This window comes from Lissotriton helveticus, chromosome 6 (genome assembly GCF_964261635.1).
Source record: "Lissotriton helveticus chromosome 6, aLisHel1.1, whole genome shotgun sequence".
Classification (NCBI taxonomy): Eukaryota; Metazoa; Chordata; class Amphibia; order Caudata; family Salamandridae; genus Lissotriton; species Lissotriton helveticus.
The window spans coordinates 906,471,859-906,493,532 of record NC_136067.1 but is presented as its reverse complement, the minus strand read 5'-3'; the positions used below and the strand labels follow the sequence as shown (position 1 = coordinate 906,493,532).

Genomic DNA, 21,674 nt, shown 5'->3' with positions numbered 1-21,674 from the left:
GGCTGGTTCTGCATCAACTGCTCCGTCACCAATTTGCCCTTTGCGCCCACACCTTTGGTGTCAAAATCGGAGTCAAAGGTGCCCTCTGAGCCGACACCCTCAGCGTCAAACAGCAAATCCAATGTCAGCCCTGGCGACGTTAAACTGATCCTCCATAAACTCAGAGAGTAGATCGAATTTGGACACAGACATCTAGATATCTATCCCCAAACATGCCAGACCCTTGCTGCCCTTTGGGGTCTGCTGCTGAACCAACCAAGCACCAGCTGTACCCTTTGAAGAAACCCTGGAAATGCTAGCACCACCCAAGCAGTGTACAAAGGCTGACAAGGCAACTAACCCTTTCCCTTAGACACACACCCATCACCTCAGCCGTCTCCAGAGCGCTTACCTTTCCCTTGTGCTTCCCCTGGGTCCCCCCTTTCTTTTAGACTTCAAGGGTCACCTCATTCTGACAGGACAGGGCATTGGGGGAGACCTTTCACACTCCTCTGCAGGGCGATTACTGGGACTCCTATGATGCAGGATCAAATGCGGACACAGATCCCGACTTGCACCCTGCCTGCCCTTTCAGATGTGTCTACATCCTACCTTGACCCATTGGTAGGGCCACCACCTTTCATAAGGTAGATCTCCACACTGAGCCTCTAGAAGTGGATTTTCTTTTTGAGACCCTCTTCTCCATCTGTCACTGCATCCAATAACTCCCTGTGCTCTAGGGCATACTCTGATATTTTTCAAGACACTGTCCATGCTAGGATCATTACACCCAGGGGGAAAAGAAAATACAAAGCTTCCCCCTACTGACCCCTTTTACATTCATGGACAGCTCCCACTCGACTCCCTGGTTTTCACTATAGCCTGTACGAGGGCCAACATTCAGGATACTGGTGATCACTCTCCTCCAGATAAGGAGAATAAATGTATGAAGGCTGCAGGGAAAATAGTGTCTGAGCAGTTGGCCAACCATTGGCGGATTGCTAATTCTATTGGTCTGCTCTCTAGATATGACCGCGACCACTGGGGCGTGATGGAGGAGCTCCTGCAAAGTCTCCCAGATTAGCACTGGAAACGGGGTTATGAGGTCATCTCTGAGGGGAAACAGATCTCTGACACCACTGTCTGCTGCACATTAGATGCCGCTGACTCTGCCTCCAGAGGATTGAACTCCAGTGGCTGGCTGCTTAGCCATTCCTGGCTCCATATTTCCAGCTTCAAGCCAGAGATCCAACAGAACCTGCTTCACATACCATTTGATGGTCCGAATCTATTCTGTCCGCAGGTAGATCAAACACTGGCAGCACTTCAAGCACTTGCTTCTCATGGCTCCTTTTGTCACATGCCGTGCCAAGGAGGCTAAAAGACCACCTCCCCGATGCCTCCACATCCTACCGCTGTCCACAGGCCCAGCAGCTCTCTCCCAGAGGCTACTTAATTGGATCCTATAAGGCAACATCAAAAGGCAAAGGGTAAAGGTGGTTCCCCCAAAGGAGCTGCCACCACCACCAAACCCTGAGTTGCCTCTTCTCCCCCCCCAATTACACAACACCTGTTTGGCGCTTTCAGTTGGTCTTTCCCAGATGGCTGAACGTCACCTCCGACCAGTGGATGTTAAATATTATCCTACATGGTTATTGCCTTGAGCTCACTAACACGCCTCCCACCATTCCACCTCACAAACACAAACTCTCCCTGGAACAACAGAGGCTACTCTGGAAAGAGGTCCAAGCACTACTTCTCTAAAGGTCTATTGAACCTGCCCCCATCATCACCAGGGCATAGGAGTATACTCTTGGACTTCCTAATTCCCAAAAAAGACAGTTCCCTCAGACCCATTATGGACCTCTGGCCCCTGAACGTATACATCCTCTCAGAGCACTTTCATATGGTTACTCGTCAAGATGTTAACCCACTTCTGTAACAAGACAACTTCATGACTGCTCTCGACCTGAAGGATGCCTATTTCCACATACCACTACAACTGACGCATCAGGGATATCTCAAGTTTGTGGTCAGCATGAAGCACCAATTCAAAGTGCTCCCTGTTTGGGTCAGCACTGCACCCCATGTGTTCACCAAATGTCTTGATGTGGTGGCCGCTCAACAGAGCAGACAGGTCGTTCATGTCATCTCCTACCTGGATGACTGGCTGGGCAAGAGTTCCACCTGCCAGCAATGCTGCAAACACACACAGATTATGATAAACCTCCTACACTACTTAGGGCTTACAGTCAACACCACCATATCCCACCTCCAGCCCCAGATCCAACCCTTCCTAGGGGCAATTCTCAGCTTGGAGTTTGGGATCGTATATCCAAAGCCTGGCAAGATCTGGTGCTGTCAAGCACTGAGCCCTCTTTTCCAACCAGATTGTCAGGTCTCAGTCAAGACCATCATGCGCCTCCTTGGCAGGCTGGCCTCCTGCATTGCCATAGTACCCCATACCAAGTTACACATGGGTCTGGTGCAGAAATGTCTAGTGCAACAGTGGTTTCAAGTGGAGGGTTATTGTGTTCATTGACTGTCACGCTTCTTGTTTTCTGCTGTAGTGGAATACCAACAACCTGTTCAAGGGTGGCCTTTCCTCTACCCCGTTCCGCTGAAGACTGTTACAAGATGTGGTGCACACTTGCAGGATCTGTATGTTCAAAACCAATGGGAGTCCAGACATAAGGGCTTCCACATCAACTACTTGGACCTCCTAGCCATTCACTTAGTGCTGAGTGCTTTTCTATCTCACCTGACGGGCAAGGTTGTTCTCGTTTGGAAGGCCAATATGATAGCCATGTATTATCTTCAGAAACAGGGTGGCACCCGGTCTCCCCACCTCTTTAGCCCAGAGCATTTGGCGCTAGGCTCTTCATCACAAAATCCATCTGCTAGCAGAGTACTTTCCGTGAATGGGAACAATTTGCCGACATACTCCGCAGGATGCTGCAACAAGTCCTCCTCCAGTACTTTCGGCAATGGGCTTGCCAGAAAAAGACCTCTTTGCCACAGCAGAAAATGCCAGATCATACCCACAATCCAGCAGCAGTGCACTATGAATGATTGGGCAGGGATATTTAACTACACTTTTCTACCTCTCCCACTACTTCCATTTGTGGTTTTGAGGCTTCAGCAAATGTCAAACCCTCATCTCAGTGGATCCCACATGGGCCCGCCAGCCCTTGTTCACGTTCTGCTAAAATTCTCACTGGTTGCGCCCAAAAGGCTCCCCATCAGGCTGGACCTTCTCACTCAGACCCATGGAGAAATCAGACACCGAATCCCCAGGTCTCTCAACTTTGTGATTTGACTCCTGAGCTCCAAGAGTTTGCATACCTTAATCTTCCACCGGAATGCATGAGCATTCTCTCGGAAGCATGCAGACCTGTTTCCTGTGCCTGCTATGCGGCCAAGTGGAAGAGGTTTGTATTCTACTGTCACTCAAAACAGATCGACCCTTTAACAACCACAGTGCAGGACAGTGTCTGCTATTTGCTTCACTGCATTTTTGCACACTGGCATTCACCTCTATTCCGCTACACCCGGCCACTGTGGCCACCCATCTCCAGAACAGACATTTTTCTCTCTATTCCGCACAATTCCGCACAAGTTTTCTCGTGTCAGGTGAGCCCTGCCCCCCCCACATACACACATACCCGTCGTGCAGGCACCAACAGCAGCATGTCAGTGATGTGCGTGCAGAGCCCCAGAAGCAGTAAGAAAACCCTAGTGACAGGAGTGCACTGCATAAGAGACATCCTCCGTTACCAGTTCACAGCACCAGCACATCAGTGACAGGAGAGCACTGCAATATAAGCAGCACCCAGCTTACAGGCGTGCACGGGACACTGCACTAAAAATAATCCCCCCTCCCCCAGTGTCAGTCGTGATCTTCACTAGAGACAAGCCTCGAGCACGGGCATGCACTGCACGATAAAAGATCATCATTGACAATCGGGCACTATATCCAAGATAATCCACCCGCCCCCAGTGGTTGTCCTGCACAGCACCAGAGACAGCACCTCACTGTACCACAGCCAAATCAACTCTTGCCCCCAAGTGACTGAAGTGCACTGCACTATAGATACCCCCACAGTCATAGGATGCACTCTACCATACAAGTCTCCCCGTGTCAGGCGAGCCCTGCATCAGCGACAACAGAAGCAAAAGGGCAGTGACAGACGTTCAGAGCCCCCCGTGGTTGTCGTGCACTCACCATACACAGAACCTCAGTGAATGCACTGCACAGCGCCAAGAAGCCCTTTTACATTACAATTGCCCTTTTTTTTTTTTTAAAGACCCTTCACCCGAATCTCCACTAATTTTAGGGTATTCTGACCCCACCCTGGAAAGGAATTTATCCCTGAAATTACTTGACAAATAAAGTGTGAGTGGCGGTATGAAAGCTGGTGTTTGTGTTCCGTGGCTGTCTTGTCTTGCAGAGGGCCTGCGCGCTTCCGCTTGACATAGCAGGGGCGAGGGCAGTGTGGCTTTGTGGCTAGGAGGACATGGGGCAGTGCAGTTCATTTGAAACTCGTTTACTGTGTGACCGAGCGCCCCCTGCAGTTGTATGGAGCATAACGGCGAGGGGAGGGTAGAATGTGGTGAGACACGGGACTGATGCAGGTAGGATATTCGTACCGGTTACAAGCAAATCGCAATGAGCTATAAATTTGAGTGTTCTGTGGTCTAGGGGGGACCTTCCTGGAGATGGGGCACAAAGCATGAAGTACCCTGAGTCTCTGCTTAAGACGTGGGGTGCTACATCCGTCAGGGAACAATCTGGCTGAAACCAGACATTTTCAAGCACGCTGTTCTGCAAACAGTTCGCATCTCTGCTCTGTTTTTTTTTTTGTACTCTTTTAACGTCTGTGTGGATTTGGTGTGTTTGAGGTGGGGGCGGTACTCTGGGGAATAAAAAGGTGAATTTTGCAATCCGGCTATAGCATTGCAAAGGTGTCGCAGCGCTGCGGTGTAATCGCAAATAGGGCATCTGCTGTTTGCCCGCGTGAGCTTTGTGTGCTGGGAACTCCCAGGCTGGGGTCCTTTCACAAGAAGGATGAGAGAAGCTCCGTGTTTAATGCTCAGTGTTGCTTGAGGGAAGGGCACATTTTTCAGGCTATACTATGTCCCATGCCAAACTGTATCTCCTACTCTTAAGGGGCCCGCATTGGGAGATTTTACGGGGCGGGCTTCTGCTTTCCCTTTGTACGCGGGCCAGTTGTGGGGAGGCAGCGGTCCTGAATACACAGAGTCGGGGAAATGGTATTGTGTTGTCTTGAGTGGAAAGGGCAATTTGAGAGAAACGTCAATTTGACAGACCTCAGCCAGTCTGCGACGTCGGTGTCTTTTAAGCACGAGCTTCCTTGGCTGTGGGGTTCTCACCTATCGCGCGATCTGTGGTGCGCTGCCCCCTTCCAGGGAACGGCGCTGGGCAGGAAGCAGTCGGTGGTGCCCCTTCCCGTGTGTGGCAGCCATTTGAAGCCTCGTGCAGTGCCAGAGGCTGGCATGGAATAACTCACCGTCAGTACACTGGGCTGGGGGGAGGTTTGCATTTTCAGAGAGCCATTACACCGCCCCCCTCTCGAGCTGGACTTGAGGTGACAAAGTGCACAGACCATTGTGAGTGCACACCTAAATTCCCTTTCCTGTGGTATTTAACTGGATGTGCCCAAGAGCAGCCTGGCATATGCGCCGCGCTGGGAGTCACCTTCTGAGAGGCAGACGGCGGCCAGCAGCAGGCTCAGCAGGGCCAGGGCTCGCGCGTCCATGGTGGTCGTAGGTGCACGGTGTGATCTCTAGCAGGGTAGCTGTGCTCTGAGTGAGGAGCCGTGCAGGGCTCTGAAGACCTTCCTCCGGGGGAGGGGCCGCCTGATTTATCACCGCTGCCATGTTATTACATCCGTCCTCTATTACAGCCTGCTGCGGGGAGGCCGCTGCTCTGCACCGTCTGCCAGGGATTGGGGGAGCGGGCAGGGCAGCTCGCAGTAGTTCGCAGCGCTGCAAGGCACACAGCTCTAGGCACACACTTTGAAAGTGAACAGCGTGTGTGGCACCCGATCGTTGGAGACAGACATTCTATACACAGCCCTGGAAGACACACAGCTCTGCTAACCCTGCTCTAGGCACACTGCCCTTGGAGATACACAGACGCGGAAAACACAGAGCTGTGGAGTCTGGCAGAAACCCAACTCTCGGAGGATGAACCAGCTCTTTTCATACTTCTCTGGGAGGTAGGTAACCGCACGTTGGAAGGTGCTGCCACTGGGAACCTCCCGTCCACCAGAACACACGCTTCTAGGCACACATGCCTTAGAGGTACACACAGCTTTGGGAGGCGTACGGTCCATAGATTTCCAAAGCGATGGAAAGCGCAGCTGGTAGACGCACAGCTCTAAGAGGCGGACATCGGTTAAAAAAAAATGGCGGCCGCAACTCCGAAAATTTTCGGTTTTGGGGGCGTGTTTGGCCGTCCCCAAAAGGGGCGGGGCTTAAAAGTGGAAAGAACAGCACCAACACGCCCCCAAATCCGAAAGAGACGGAGCTTCTTTCGAGGGACGCCTCTCTCCTCCAATGGTTGGCCTCTGTTTAGGAAGCCAGCCAATGAAGGAGAGACGAGGAGAGAGGCGGGTTTAAAGCACCCACTGAAAGACATTAATTTTCCGACTTCCGGCTGGCAAGCCAGCCGTCGGTCCGAGACCTAAAAAAGGAATAAGACACAAAAAGGATCACCACTGTACAGTTCTTACTTTGATGTTGATATGGACTTTATGCTAAATAACATGCCAGGACATTTACTTAGCATTAGCCTGCACGTAAGTTTCAAATGTTCCTTTTTTATGGTTTTGATAAGTAGCGTTGTTGCTGAAAATATTGATTAAACCTAACCTTTCTCCACATTTTGCTATATCATCCTCATGCAAACTATTTTTTTCCCTCTGTTCTGTACTCAGATTGTTAATGACTCTTCTAAATCATCAAACCCAGACTTGGAAAATGGAGACATTAATTACATTAGCAAACTGAATGAATATTGCCTTCGTGAGGGAATTGTGCATCAGTTTAAAGAGATTAAACAGGACGGTCCCTCACACCTTCCAACGTAAGTAATATGTACTTTTAGGCTGTTTAACTCGATTGATTGTTTTGACTGTCTTTTCAACTGTCTGAAGCTCTTTTTTCTTATGAGTAGACTTGTGTTGCAGTGTCGGTGAGGAATGTTTTGGTTTCGTAGTTAGGACAGGAGGTGACTTTACAACTGCTTTGATATTAAGTTGACAAATAGAATAGCATTTGTGCATATTTCTTAGGAATATTTATAATGCTATCCTCGGGTACGTTTTTACACATTTTTAGACAGTTTGGCAAGGGTTGCCTCTTTAAAAATTACTCCTTGCAAAGACTTAATTCCATACACATTTTTTTAATTAAGGTTTTTAAGTGATGCATCTGCCCATGTATTAGGGAATAACATTAACGGAAAGTTGTTTTTTAAGCAGCTGTTTCACAAAGAAATCAGTAATTTTGCGGATTAGTAGATGAAGCTACAATTTTCATAAAGTCACTTAGTCCATCACGAAAACCTCCAGGCCACACCATGTAAATCTGTAGTTATGCACTTGAATGAGCAGAAGGGAATGCAAAGAACACAACTGAAGCTTAAAGAATAATTTAGGATTTTATTAAAACTATGTGGTGTTATGGGCTCAGTTTAGTATGGTGGACTGTTTTATATCTGATTGATCAAATAATAGCAGGAGATAATGCAATCACAGCTAAAGCGACTAGGTCAAAGAGAGAATACTTCAGGGCAAAATAAAATCTCCCAGACAAAAATAAATCAACCAGTGTGCCATGTATTATGCCCGAGTGTGCCTGGAAATGAAGATGCTTGACAGCACCTCTGCTGCTGCTGTGCCTTATGAGAAACACTTAACTTTTTTTTTTCAGGCGCTTGTTATTCCAAATAGATATAATGTGCTCACTACTTCTCAGAATACTTTTCATCCAGTGCTATGTTTTTTACATCTTTTTCTTGCTTCCTACAGACAGAATACTTCTTAGCAGACTTCATTTTTGAGTGCTCTATTTGTGCAATTTCTGGTGTCAAAATGTACAGCTTTATATATTTGTATGCATGAATCAAATGCCAGAACGCTTTGTTGTAACGCCGTTCTGATTCCATACCTGTAGTCGGCTCGCCTCAAGTCCTTCACTTCACTTTGGATAAAGTCAAACCACCATCTACAATAAAAGAAAAATTCTCTTTATTTGTCAAAATTCCATTTATGTTTTTTTTTTTTTACAGTTCTGGTTTATTGTTGTAAGTTTTAGAACGACAAAACACAAAGAAAATAAAGATAACAATACACCGCCTTGGAACGACTTAGTCCATTAGAGACAATGATCCATCACTCCACACCCACCTGTGAGCCCTCCCCTACCAATCCAGCAAATACAGTTGAGACAGGTTGATCAGCAAACAGAGAATCAACACTTGTCATGGCAATAGTCGTACCGGGTTTGCCTCTGTGCTCATTCCATTTTACCCATATTTTTGGGGACATCCCCATCCCATCAGACACCACCTTTTCTGCAATAATGCACCAGTCCATATCGTTTTCCCAGTCTCTTAATTGTGGTGGTTGTTCTGCTCCCCATAGACGTGCAATGTTGTGTTTGGACACCATCATTCCTAGTGTTATCCAGATTTGCTACATGCAGGGTAGGTCCGACGCCATGTGCTTTTAAGTCTCACCTATAGGGAACATTAGCTAGCTGACATGCGTTGATGGCATCACTTACCACAATCGTGCACAACCCACAAAACACAACATACACTTACATTGGCTTCTATTGTTTAGCTTACGTTTGCCATTGGACAACAGGTCTGTCCATCGGCACTGGGAACAGCCCATGTCATTTCACAGATGTGAACACTTCTGAAAAGTAGTTTGCACAGAATGGCTTTCATTTCTTTCTTTCTTTCTTTTTATTTTTGTATTAGCATTTCTTTTTAGGAGGGCTTCACCTCCTGTCTTACTCTCGCTCATGCAGCTTCCCATCCTGAGTATCAACCACCTTCCTGCTGTGTTCTATTGCTGCTTAGACGTCACATTTAAAAAAAAATCTCAAGGGCCAGATAGCCCAAAAGTACTGTTAGCTTCACTTTCAAACATTGCTGTGCACTTAATTTTTAGTTTATGGTTCCAAAATAACTGTCAGCCATGTAGGAACAGTAATGTAAAAAAGGCCCAAATGGCCCTCTGTACATCATAACACATCTGCACACCATCTTGAAATTGTTTACAAGATGACTGCCACATGTGCTCATGTGTGCCTGGACATAAAAAATTGTAAATTGATACTTGTATAGCGCACTACTCACCCGCAAGGGTCTCCAGGCACTTGTATGAATACCGCTGTGGAACCCATCCTGGCTTTCCCTGTGAGGTGTCCACTCCTGGGCACCCCCAAGGTGGAGACCAGGCATCCTTAGCGTTGTGGGGGCCGTTGTGGAGATTAAGCAAGCTATTGCCCAGAGTTGCAGGGTGGGACTCCATGATTGGAATAGGCACCGAGGCAAGGATAATCAGGTCCGTGGAATTTTGAGCCCAAGACCCGCCGAGGCGGGGAATTGAACCCTGGTCCCGGGCTAGACCTCTGCATCAGGGTCTGCCGCTCTAACCATTGAGCCACACTTCTCCGTTACGATGCATGTGCACCCTTGCGCCATGAAACATCAGAAAGATGTGATGCACCAAGGTAAACAAGCGTTGACATAGCCACCTTTCTTCTATAGGTGCAAATTATTAACTTTGCCAATGCTTGTTAAATTTGAATTCCCCTGATGGGTCATGATAAGAATTCTTAGGAGTTTGTATATCATATTGCCATCAGCATTACTTATGATAGTGTTTGTACTCCTGAGAAGAAGGGATTGACATGTAACAGTTATGTTGACCAACAGGTGATTAGCTCTCTCCAAAGCTATACAGCTTCCTCACCAATCTTCTCCTTTTATATAAATCTACTGAGCAAGAATCAATCATATAGGGAGATGACAATCCAATAGGTATTCTGAAAAAGATAATGAATTGAGAGGTTAAAACCATATAAAGAGAAGCTGTCATGTCTTGTACTACTTGAGACAAGCAATAGCTCATATTTTGGGACTGTTTGGCAAATAGGGTTAAGAGGTGGAATTACATGCAATCTTGATTCTTTCAGAAATAAAGAATCACATTCCTAGTTTAGAAAGACCGTTTTCAAGAGAGAGAGCCTGGACACGAGAGACTCTTTCGATAGAAAGAATACCTGTGTGGCCAGCTTGACAGAGAGTTTTTAGGGCTCGCCGGCTGATGCTCATTCGCATAGCTGGCGAAGCGCTATAGTGGCTTATCCAGAGCTTAACCATCTCGGCGATTTGTTGCAGTGCCCGAGAAAAAAAGCTCAGTGCGCAAGCGCATTGGCAAAAAGCCCATGCACATCAAAGCCACCAGCACATCAAAGCCTCCCTCCCACAGGCATCTCAGCTTCCCCCAGCCGGCATTTCTCCTCCCCTAATTATTCACTGCACGGCCTGCGGCAACATCAAAGGCTGCTGCTGCCTTGACTCGCATTTCTCCTCCCTCCTCCGCTTTCACTGCCCAGGCCGGCCGTACTTTCAATTTACACGGCCGCCAGGCCCGTACTTTCACTTTACACGGCCGCCAGGCCGTGTCTCGCGTTTATTTTAACATGGCAGCTTTTATGTTTGTATAGTCAGAAATGTTTTTGTCATTTATTTCCATCAAAACCTAAACAAGAATACTGAACTTAAAAGTTGCCTTTAATTGGTGCATTAGCTAGTATCTAGTCTCTCTGAAATCATATAATTGCAGGAAAGACCTCTAGTAACGAACTCTGTTGTTAGATACCAGGACACCGAGGCACCCACCACACAGCTCCACCGATGCACCCACCACACAGCTCCACCGATGCACCCACCACACAGCTCCACTGATGCACCCACCACACAGCTCCACCGAGGCACCCACCACACAGCTCCACCGATGCACCCACCACACAGCTCCACCGATGCACCCACCACACAGCTCCACCGATGCACCCACCACACAGTTCCACCGACACAGCTCCACCGAGGCACCCACCACACAGCTCCACGAGGCACCCACCACACAGCTCCACCGATGCACCCACCACACAGCTCCACCTATGCACCCACCACACAGCTCCACCGATGCACCCACCACACAGCTCCACCGATGCACCCACCACACAGCTCCACCGAGGCACCCACCACACAGCTCCACCGATGCACCCACCACACAGCTCCACCGATGCACCCACCACACAGCTCCACCGATGCAGCCACCACACAGCTCCACCGACACAGCTCCACCGATGCACCCACCACACAGCTCCACCGATGCACCCACCACACAGCTCCACCAATGCACCCACCACACAGCTTCACCGATGCACCCACCACACAACTCCACCTACACAGCTCCACCAATGGACCCACCACACAGCTCCACCGAGGCACCCACCACACAGCTCCACCGATGCACCCACCACAAAGCTCCACCTACCACACAGCTCCACCAAAGCACCCACCACACAGTTCCACCGATGCACCCACCACACAGCTCCACTGACACAGCTCCACCGATGCACCCACCACACAGCTCCACCGATGCACCCACCACACAGCTTCACCGAGGCACACAGTATACAGCTCCACCAAGGCACCCACCACACAGCTCCACCGATGCAGCCACCACACAGCTACACCGACACAGCTCCACTGATGCACCCACCACACAGCTCCACCTACAGAGCTCCACCGATGCACCCACCACACAGCTCCACCTATTCACCCACCACACAGCTCCACCGATGCACCCACCACACAGCTCCACCGATGCACCCACCACACAGCTCCACCGATACACCCACCACACAGCTCCACCGAGGCACCCACCACACAGCTCCACCGATGCACCCACCACACAGCTCCACCGATGCACCCACCACACAGCTCCACCGACACAGCTCCACCGATGCACCCACCACACAGCTCCACCGAGGCACCCACCACACAGCTCCACCGATGCACCCACCACACAGCTCCACCGATGCACCCACCACACAGCTCCACCGATGCACCCACCACACAGCTCCACCTATGCACCCACCACACAGCTCCACCGATGCACCCACCACACAGCTCCACCGATGCACCCACCACACAGCTCCACCGGCACAACTCCACCGATGCACCCACCACACAGCTCCACGACACAGCTCCACCGATGCACCCACCACACAGCTCCACCGATGCACCTACCACACAGCTCCACTGCGGCACCCACCATACAGCTCCACCGAGGCACCCACCATACAGCTCCACCGATGCACCCACCACACAGCTCCACCGAGGCACCCACCACACAGCTCCAGCGATGCACCCACCACACAGCTCCACCGATGCACCCACCACACAGCTCCACCGAGGCACCCACCACACAGCTCCACGAGGCACCCACCACACAGCTCCTCGGATGCACCCACCACACAGCTCCTCGGATGCACCCACCACACAGCTCCACAGATGTACCCACCACGCAGCTCCACCGATGCACCCACCACACAGCTCCACAGATGCACCCACCACACAGCTCCACAGATGCACCCACCACCCAGCTCCACCGATGCACCCACCACCCAGCTCCACAGATGCACCCACCACCCAGCTCCCCCGATGCACCCACCACACAGCTCCACCGACACAGCTCCACCGATGTACCCACCACCCAGCTCCACTGATGCAACCACCACACAGCTCCACCGACACAGCTCCACCAATGCACCCACCACAGAGCTCCACAGATGCCCCCACAACACAGCTCCACCGAGGCACCCACCACACAGCTCCACCGAGGCACCCACCACACAGCTCCACTGAGGCACCTACCACACAGCTCCACCTATGCACCCACCACACAGCTCAACAGATGCACCCACCACACAGCTCCACCTACACAGCTCCACCGATGCACCCACCACACAGCTCCACCGATGCACCCATCACACAGCTCCACCGATGCACACAGCTCCACCGACACAGCTCCACCGATGCACCCACCACACAGCTCCACCGATGCACCCACTACACAGCTCCACCAATGCACTCACCACACAGCTGCACCGATGCTCCAACTAAGCTCCACCAATGCACCCACCACACAGCTCCACCAATGCACCCACTAAGCTCAACCGATGCACCCACCACACAGCTTTACCGATGCACCCACCACAGAGCTCCACCGAGGCACCCACCACACAGCTCCACTGATGCACCTACCACACAGCTCCACCAAGGCACCCACCACACAGCTTCCCCAATGCTCCAACTAAGCTCCACCAATGCACCCACCACACAGCTCCACCAATGCACTCACTAAGCTCCACCGATGCACCCACCACACAGCTTCACCGATGCACCCACCACAGAGCTCCACCGAGGCACCCACCACACAGCTCCACCGATGCACCCACCACACAGCTCCACCAATGCACCCACCACACAGCTCCACCAACGCACCCACCACACAGCTCCACCTACACAGCTCCACCGAGGCACCCACCACACAGCTCCACCGAACGATCCACCACACAGCTCCACCGAGGCACCCACCATACAGCTCCACCGAGTCACCCACCACACAGCTCCGCCGATGCACCCACCACACAGCTCCACCGACACAGCTCCACCGATGCACCCACCACCCAGCTCCACCGATGCACCCAGCTCCACCGACACAGCTCGACCGATGCACCCACCACACAGCTCCACCGATGCACCCACCACACAGCTCCACCGAGGCACCCACCATACAGCTCCACCAAGTCACCCACTACACAGCTCCACCGATGCACCCACCACACAGCTCCACCGAGGCACCCACCACACAGCTCCACCGAGGCACCCGCCACACAGCTCGACAGATGCACCCACCACACAGCTCCACAGATGCACCCACCACGCAGCTCCACCGATGCACCCACCACACAGCTCCACCGATGCACCCACCACCCGGCTTCACCGATGCACCCACCACACAGCTCCACAGATGCACCCACCACCCAGCTCCACCGATGCACCCTTTCAATTTACACGGCCGCCAGGGTCGTACTTTCACTTTACACGGCCGCCAGGCCGTGTCTCGTGTTTATTTTAACATGGCAGCTTTTATGTTTGTATAGTCAGAAATGTTTTTGTCATTTATTTCCATCAAAACCTAAACAAGAATACTGAACTTAAAAGTTGCCTTTAATTGGTGCATTAGCTAGTATCTAGTCTCTCTGAAATCATATAATTGCAGGAAAGACCTCTAGTAACAACCTCTGTTGTTAGATACCAGGACACCGAGTCACCCACCACACAGCCAGGGGCGCAACTAGATCTTAATTTCGGGGGGGGCTAACATGGCAAATGAAGGGGCGAGGCTAATGTTAATCAATGGGGCGGAGCTAAAATGACAGATAATCAGGATCGGTTAATGGTCAGGTCAAGCTGAGAAAAAATATAGTGAATTCTGCATATGAAACTGGACAAAAATTAGAGCACACATTTTTGTTAATTTGATGCATTTATATGCTATTGTCTTATGAAAAAGGAACAGAATGTACTGAATTAAAAGGCCAATTTAATATATTTTACTACAAAGTACTTTAGGAACACAATATAACCAATTTTCACAATGCCATTTCAAGGCGACGACCCTTTTTCGCCAGTTCATTAACAATTGCTTCTATAGGAGGACAATGTGCTCGTGAAATCCATAGACAGGTGTGTGGGAATGCCTTAGCTCCATGGAACGACTTCCCAACGCAAGGTAACTCACGGCAGCTCAATGCTCTGCCTCTCATCACTCTGGAGTTTCTAAACCACGGAAAACCACACAAAGTGGCCTTTGTGTGGATTAGGTAAATCCCAATTAAATGGGTAAAATGATGGCAGCGTAAAAGAAAATCAGAATGGATGGATACAAGGGTGAAAGTATAGTAAATGTAAATGTGAGAGGATGGATGCGTTGGTGAAGGGATGGTAGAGTAAATAAATATCTGAGAGGATAGCAGCTTCAGCATCGCACACATGTATGACATTACAACACATGCCATCACAATGCATGCCTTTACAATGGTTGTAACAACTCAAGTGCTGTTACAACACGTTACCATTACAATGCAAACTTTTATCATGCATATGCCTTTACAACAAAGGCATATGCGTGGTAAAAGTTTCGTTTTAAAATATAACTATTTTACAGGTAAGTATAAACGCTATATATATATATATATATAGGTTTATATATCCCTGTAAATGGCTTATTTTTTTTTAGCAAAGTGTGTATATATATATATATATATATACACACCCACCCACATTTCCTTAAAACCCTACAACCCTTCAACCCATACCAACCCTAAAATTGCCCCCCTGGCACCCCAAAGCCCATACCCATCCTGAACCCTCAAATTAACCCAAAACCCATACCCACACTGAACCCCAAAATTACTCCCGGCACCCAAAAACCCATTACCAGCCTGAACTCTGAAATTAACCCCCTGGCACCCCAAAACCCATATCCGCACTGAACTCTAAAATCACCCCTGGCACCCCAAAACCCATACCCACCCTGAACCCTAAAATTACCCCTGGCACCCCAAACCCCATACCTGCACTGATCCCTAAAATTACACCCTTGCCCCCCAAAACCCACTCCCACCCTGATCCTTAAAATGACCCCCGGCACCCCATAACCCATACCCAACCGGAACCATAAATTTCCCCCTGGCACCCCATAACCCATACCCAACCGGAACCATAAATTCCCCCCTGGCACCCCATAACCCATACCCACCCTGAACCATAAATTCCCCCCTGGCACCCCATAACACATACACACCCTGAACCCTAAAATAGCCCCCTCTCATCCCAAAACCCACACCTGCCCTGAACCCAAAAATTCCCCCTGGCACACCAAACACATACCCACGCTGAACACTAAAATTAACCCTGTGGCACCCCAAAACCCACACCAACCTGAACCTTAAAATTACCCCAGGCACCCCAAAACCCATACCCATGCTGAACCATAATTTCCCCTCTGGCACCCCATAACCCATACCCACCCTGAACCATAAATTCCCCCTGGCACCCCCATAACCCATACCCACCCCCTGAACCTTAAAATTACCCCTGGCACCGCAAAACCCATACCCAAGCTGAACCATAATTTCCCCTCTGGCACCCCATAACCCATACGCACCCTGAACCATAAATTCCCCCTGACACCCTCATAACCCATACCCACCCTGAACCCTAAAATTGCCCCTGGCACCGCAAAACCCATACCCAAGCTGAACCATAATTTCCCCTCTGGCACCCCATAACCCATACCCACCCTGAACCATAAATTCCCCCTGGCACCCTCATAACCCATACCCACCCTGAACCCTAAAATTGCCCCCTGACACCGCAAAACCCACACCCACCCTGAACCCTAAAGTTACCCACTAGCACCCCAAAAAATTAACACTACATTTGCATATTCAGAGGGGACTGTCCTTTTTGACGTTTCCATCTATGTAAGTCAAGAACAACATTCACAGTAACCTAGATATGCAGGCAGTAGGTAATGCTGTGCTGAAAAATGCATTAAAGTTACTGGAACTTACATAAAAAACTGATGCCTGCTCTTCTGATACTATACTGTGGAGTCTGGCTGATCACCAGCACTGGTCCTGGCATCCAGCCCCTCCCGAAGCACTCACAGAGTAGATAGGTGTGGGTCAAAAGTTTCCTGGTTTCTCCTTGCCAGGGCCTCCTCTGCTTCTTTGTGGGTGCCCTTGGATGCACAAATAGAAAGATCCATGGCCCTGTTCACCATTCATCTATTGAGCAGTGCAGTGAGTTCGAGGTCCCCTCTCATTTCCACCTTTCATCTCTTCAGGTCTGTGCCAGTTCCTCATGCATGACGTAGAGCTGTCAGCTGTGAAGAGCCAAGGCAGTGGCCTAATAATGTCCTGACCTCTCTTTAAAAATGGGTTCAAGCAACATATCCCTATATCCTACCACCTTGTCTAGCCATTGCGAAAGCTTCAATTTGAACACCTCTTGTTTTGTCCAAACAGGCCACTATACAGGTTGATCTCGTTGAGTGTTCCAAGTAAGATTCTTAAAATCCAGGATAAGCAAGTGTGATATACATAGTTACAACATACATTTGCTGATATCACCATCTCAAAATAGTGTATCATTGTCTTTGCAAGAAGCCACTGTTACTAAATACCTTTGTTGAAATGACAGATGAATAAAGATGCTGGACTACCCTCACAATCAGATGGCGCTGGGACCATGACAAGCGCAGCAGGCATGCGTGCCTACCCTAAATAGGTGTCGACCAGGATAAGACCAAAGGAAAGCAGTGCACAGACAGCAGGGGCAAAGGGATGGCAGTGCAGGTGACGCTTTTCCATTGTAAATTAATTCCTGCTGGCGTCAAACCCCAGGGTTTGCTGTCTGTGCACTTGTATGGAATACACATCCATACAAGTGCACAGACAGAAAACCCTGGGCTATGATGCCAGCAGGAATTCCTTTACAAAGGAAAAGTGTCACCTGCACTGGCCATGCCTTCCTCCCTGCTGTGCACTTCACACCCCATGCTCACAATACATCAAGTGCTTAGGTGAAATCCCTGCCTTCAGGCAAGGATTTCACCTCAGTGCCACTCTAAAGGAAAACAAGAGGTGGGGGCAGGGGGTTCACTCGCTGAAACTGTTTAGAGGCTGTCTGTCTGTCTGGCTCGGGCTGCTGGGCCTCAGAAAGCATAAAAAAATTCCCATCCTCGGATCGGATGCGCAGCCTTCTTGCACCATTTCAGTGCGTGTCATCTTAGCCCGGGCAGAGAAGGCGACGGGGGGGGGGCTGAAGCCCGGTGAGCCCAATGGGTGTTGCGCGCCTGCACACAGCTCCACCGATGCACCCACCACACAGCTCCACCGATGCACCCACCACACAGCACCACCGAGGCATGCACCACACAGCTCCACCGATGCACCCACCACACAGCTCCACCGATGTACCCACCACACAGCTCCACCGATGCACCCACCACACAGCTCCACCGACACAGCGCCACCGAGGCACCCACCACACAGCTCCACCGAGGCACCCACCACACTGCTCCACCGATGCACCCACCACACTGCTCCACCTATGCACCCACCACACAGCTCCACCGATGCACCCACCACACAGCTCCACCGATGCACCCACCACACAGCTCCACCGAGGCACCCACCACACAGCTCCACCGATGCACCCACCACACAGCTCCACCGATGCACCCACCACACAGCTCCACCGATGCAGCCACCACACAGCTCCACCGACACAGCTCCACCGATGCACCCACCACACAGCTCCACCGATGCACCCACCACACAGCTCCACCAATGCACCCACCACACAGCTTCACCGATGCACCCACCACACAACTCCACCTACACAGCTCCACCAATGCACTCACTACACAGCTCCACCGAAGCACCCACCATACAGCTCCACCGATGCACCCACCACACAGCTCCACCGATGCACCCACCACACAGCTCCACCTACCACACAGCTCCACCGATGCACCCACCACACAGCTCCACCGATGCACCCACCACACAGCTCCACTGACACAGCTCCACCGATGCACCCACCACACAGCTCCACCGATGCACCCACCACACAGCTCCACCGAGGCACACACCATACAGCTCCACCAAGGCACCCACCACACAGCTCCACCGATGCAGCCACCACACAGCTCCACCGACACAGCTCCACCGATGCACCCACCACACAGCTCCACTGATGCACCCACCACATAGCTCCACCTACACAGCTCCACCGATGCACCCACCACACAGCTCCACCTATGCACCCACCACACAGCTCCACCGATGCACCCACCACACAGCTCCACCGATGCACCCACCACACAGCTCCACCGAGGCACCCTCCACACAGCTCCACCGATGCACCCACCACACAGCTCCACCGATGCACCCACCACACAGCTCCACCGACACCGCTCCACTGATGCACCCACCACACAGCTCCACCGAGGCACCCACCACACAGCTCCACCGATGCACCCACCACACAGCTCCACCTATGTACCCACCACACAGCTCCACCGACACAACTCCACCGATGCACCCACCACACAGCTCCACCGATGCACCCACCACACAGCTCCACTGAGCCCCCCACCATACAGCTCCACCAAGGCACCCACCACACAGCTCCACCGATGCAGCCACCACACAGCTCCACCGACACAGCTGCACCGATGCACCCACCACACAGCTCCACCGATGCACCTACCACACAGCTCCACTGCGGCACCCACCATACAGCTCCACCGAGTCACCCAGCATACAGCTCCACCGATGCACCCACCACACAGCTCCACCGATGCACCCACCACACAGCTCCACCAAGGCACCCACCATACAGTTCCAGCGATGTACCCACCACACAGCTCCACCGATGCACCCACCACACTGCTTCACCGGGAACCCACCACACAGCTCCACGGGGCACCCACCACACAGCTCCACGGATGCACCCACCACACAGCTCCACAGATGCACCCACCACACAGCTCCACAGATGCACCCACCACCCAGCTCCACCGATGCACCCACCACACAGCTCCACCTACACAGCTCCACCGATGCACCCACCACATAGCTCCACCGAGGCACCCACCATACAGTTCCACCGAGTCACCCACCATACAGTTCCACCGAGTCACCCACCACACAGCTCCACCGAGTCACCCACCACACAGCTCCACCGATGCACCCACCACACAGCTCCACCGACACAGCTCCACCGATGCACCCACCACCCAGCTCCACCGATGCACCCAGCTCCACCGACACAGCTCCACCGATGCACCCACCACACAGCTCCACCGAGGCACCCACCATACAGCTCCACCAACGCACCCACCACACAGCTCCACCGATGCACCCACCACACAGCTCCACCGAGGCACCCACCACACAACTCCACAGATGCACCCACCACACAGCTCCACCGATGCACCCACCACACAGCTCCACCGAGGCACCCACCACACAACTCCACAGATGCACCCACCACACAGCTCCACAGATGCACCCACCACACAGCTCCACAGATGCACCCACCACACAGCTCCACTGATGCACCCACCACACAGCTCAACAGATGCACCCACCACACAGCTCCACTGAGGCACCCACCACACAGCTCCACCGAGGCACACACCACACAGCTCCACAGATGCACCCACCACACAGCTCCACAGATGCACCCATTACACAGCTCTACAGATGCACCCACCACACAGCTCCACCGATGCACCTACCACACAGCTCCACCGATGCACCCACCACACAGCTCTGCCGATGCGCCCACCACACAGCTCCGCCGAGGCACCCACCACACAGCTCCACCCACACAGCTCCACTGATGCACCCACCACCCAGCTCCACCGATGCACCCACCACCCAGCTCCACCGATGCACCCACCACACAGCTCCACCCACACAGCTCCACTGATGCACCCACCACCCAGCTCCACTGATGCACCCACCACACAGCTCCACCCACACAGCTCCACTGATGCACCCACCACCCAGCTCCACCGATGCACCCACCACACTGCTCCACCTACACAGCTCCACCGATGCACCCTCCACCCAGCTCCACCGATGCACCCACCACACAGCTCCACCGACACAGCTCCACCGATGCACCCACCACACAGCTCCACTGATGCACCCACCACACAGCTCCACCGATGCACGCACCACACAGCTCTACCAATGCTCCAACTAAGCTCCACCAATGCACCCACCACACAGCTCCACCAATGCACCCACTATGCTCCACCGATGCACCCACCACACAGCTCACCGATGCACCCACCACAGAGCTCCACCGAGGCACCCACCACACAGCTCCACCGATGCACCCACCACACAGCTCCACCAATGCACCCATCACACAGCTCCACCGATGCACCCACCACACAGCTCCACCTACACAGCTCTACCGATGCACCCACCACACAGCTCCACTGATGCACCTACCACACAGCTCCACCAATGCACCCATCACACAGCTCCACCGATGCACCCACCACACAGCTCCACCTACACAGCTCTACCGATGCACCCACCACACAGCTCCACCGATGCACCCACCACACAGCTCCACCAATGCACCCATCACACAGCTCCACCGATGCACCCACCACAAAGCTCCACCGACGCAGCTCCACCGATGCACCCACCACCCAGCTCCACCGATGCACCCACCACACAGCTCCACCAACACAGCTCCACTGATGCACCCACCACACAGCTCTACCGATGCACCCACCACACAGATCCACTGATACACCCACCACACAGCTCCACCGATGCACGCACCACACAGCTCCACCGATTGTGGAAAAGTAAATTTTGCCATGTTCTGTGTCCCTACGAGTCCTCCATCTTATGTTATGTGTGCATGATTAAATATGCATATGTATTCCCCATGTTTGATTAAAGAC

General features: G+C 51.9%; 1 protein-coding gene across 4 annotated transcripts in view; it reads left to right on the top strand.

Annotated features, from left to right (window-relative positions):
• The window catches only part of EIF2AK2 (eukaryotic translation initiation factor 2 alpha kinase 2), a 580,031-nt gene that overhangs the window by 89,639 nt on the left and 468,718 nt on the right, over nt 1–21,674 (top strand). For all 4 annotated transcript variants that reach the window (XR_013596181.1, XM_078648546.1, XM_078648547.1 and 1 more), the window contains exon 4: nt 6,942–7,090. Coding sequence is in view for 3 of the 4 variants with exons in the window: in XM_078648546.1 (XP_078504672.1) it covers nt 6,942–7,090 (149 nt within the window). In the remaining variant the exon portion in view is untranslated. The remainder of the gene's footprint in view (nt 1–6,941; nt 7,091–21,674) is intronic.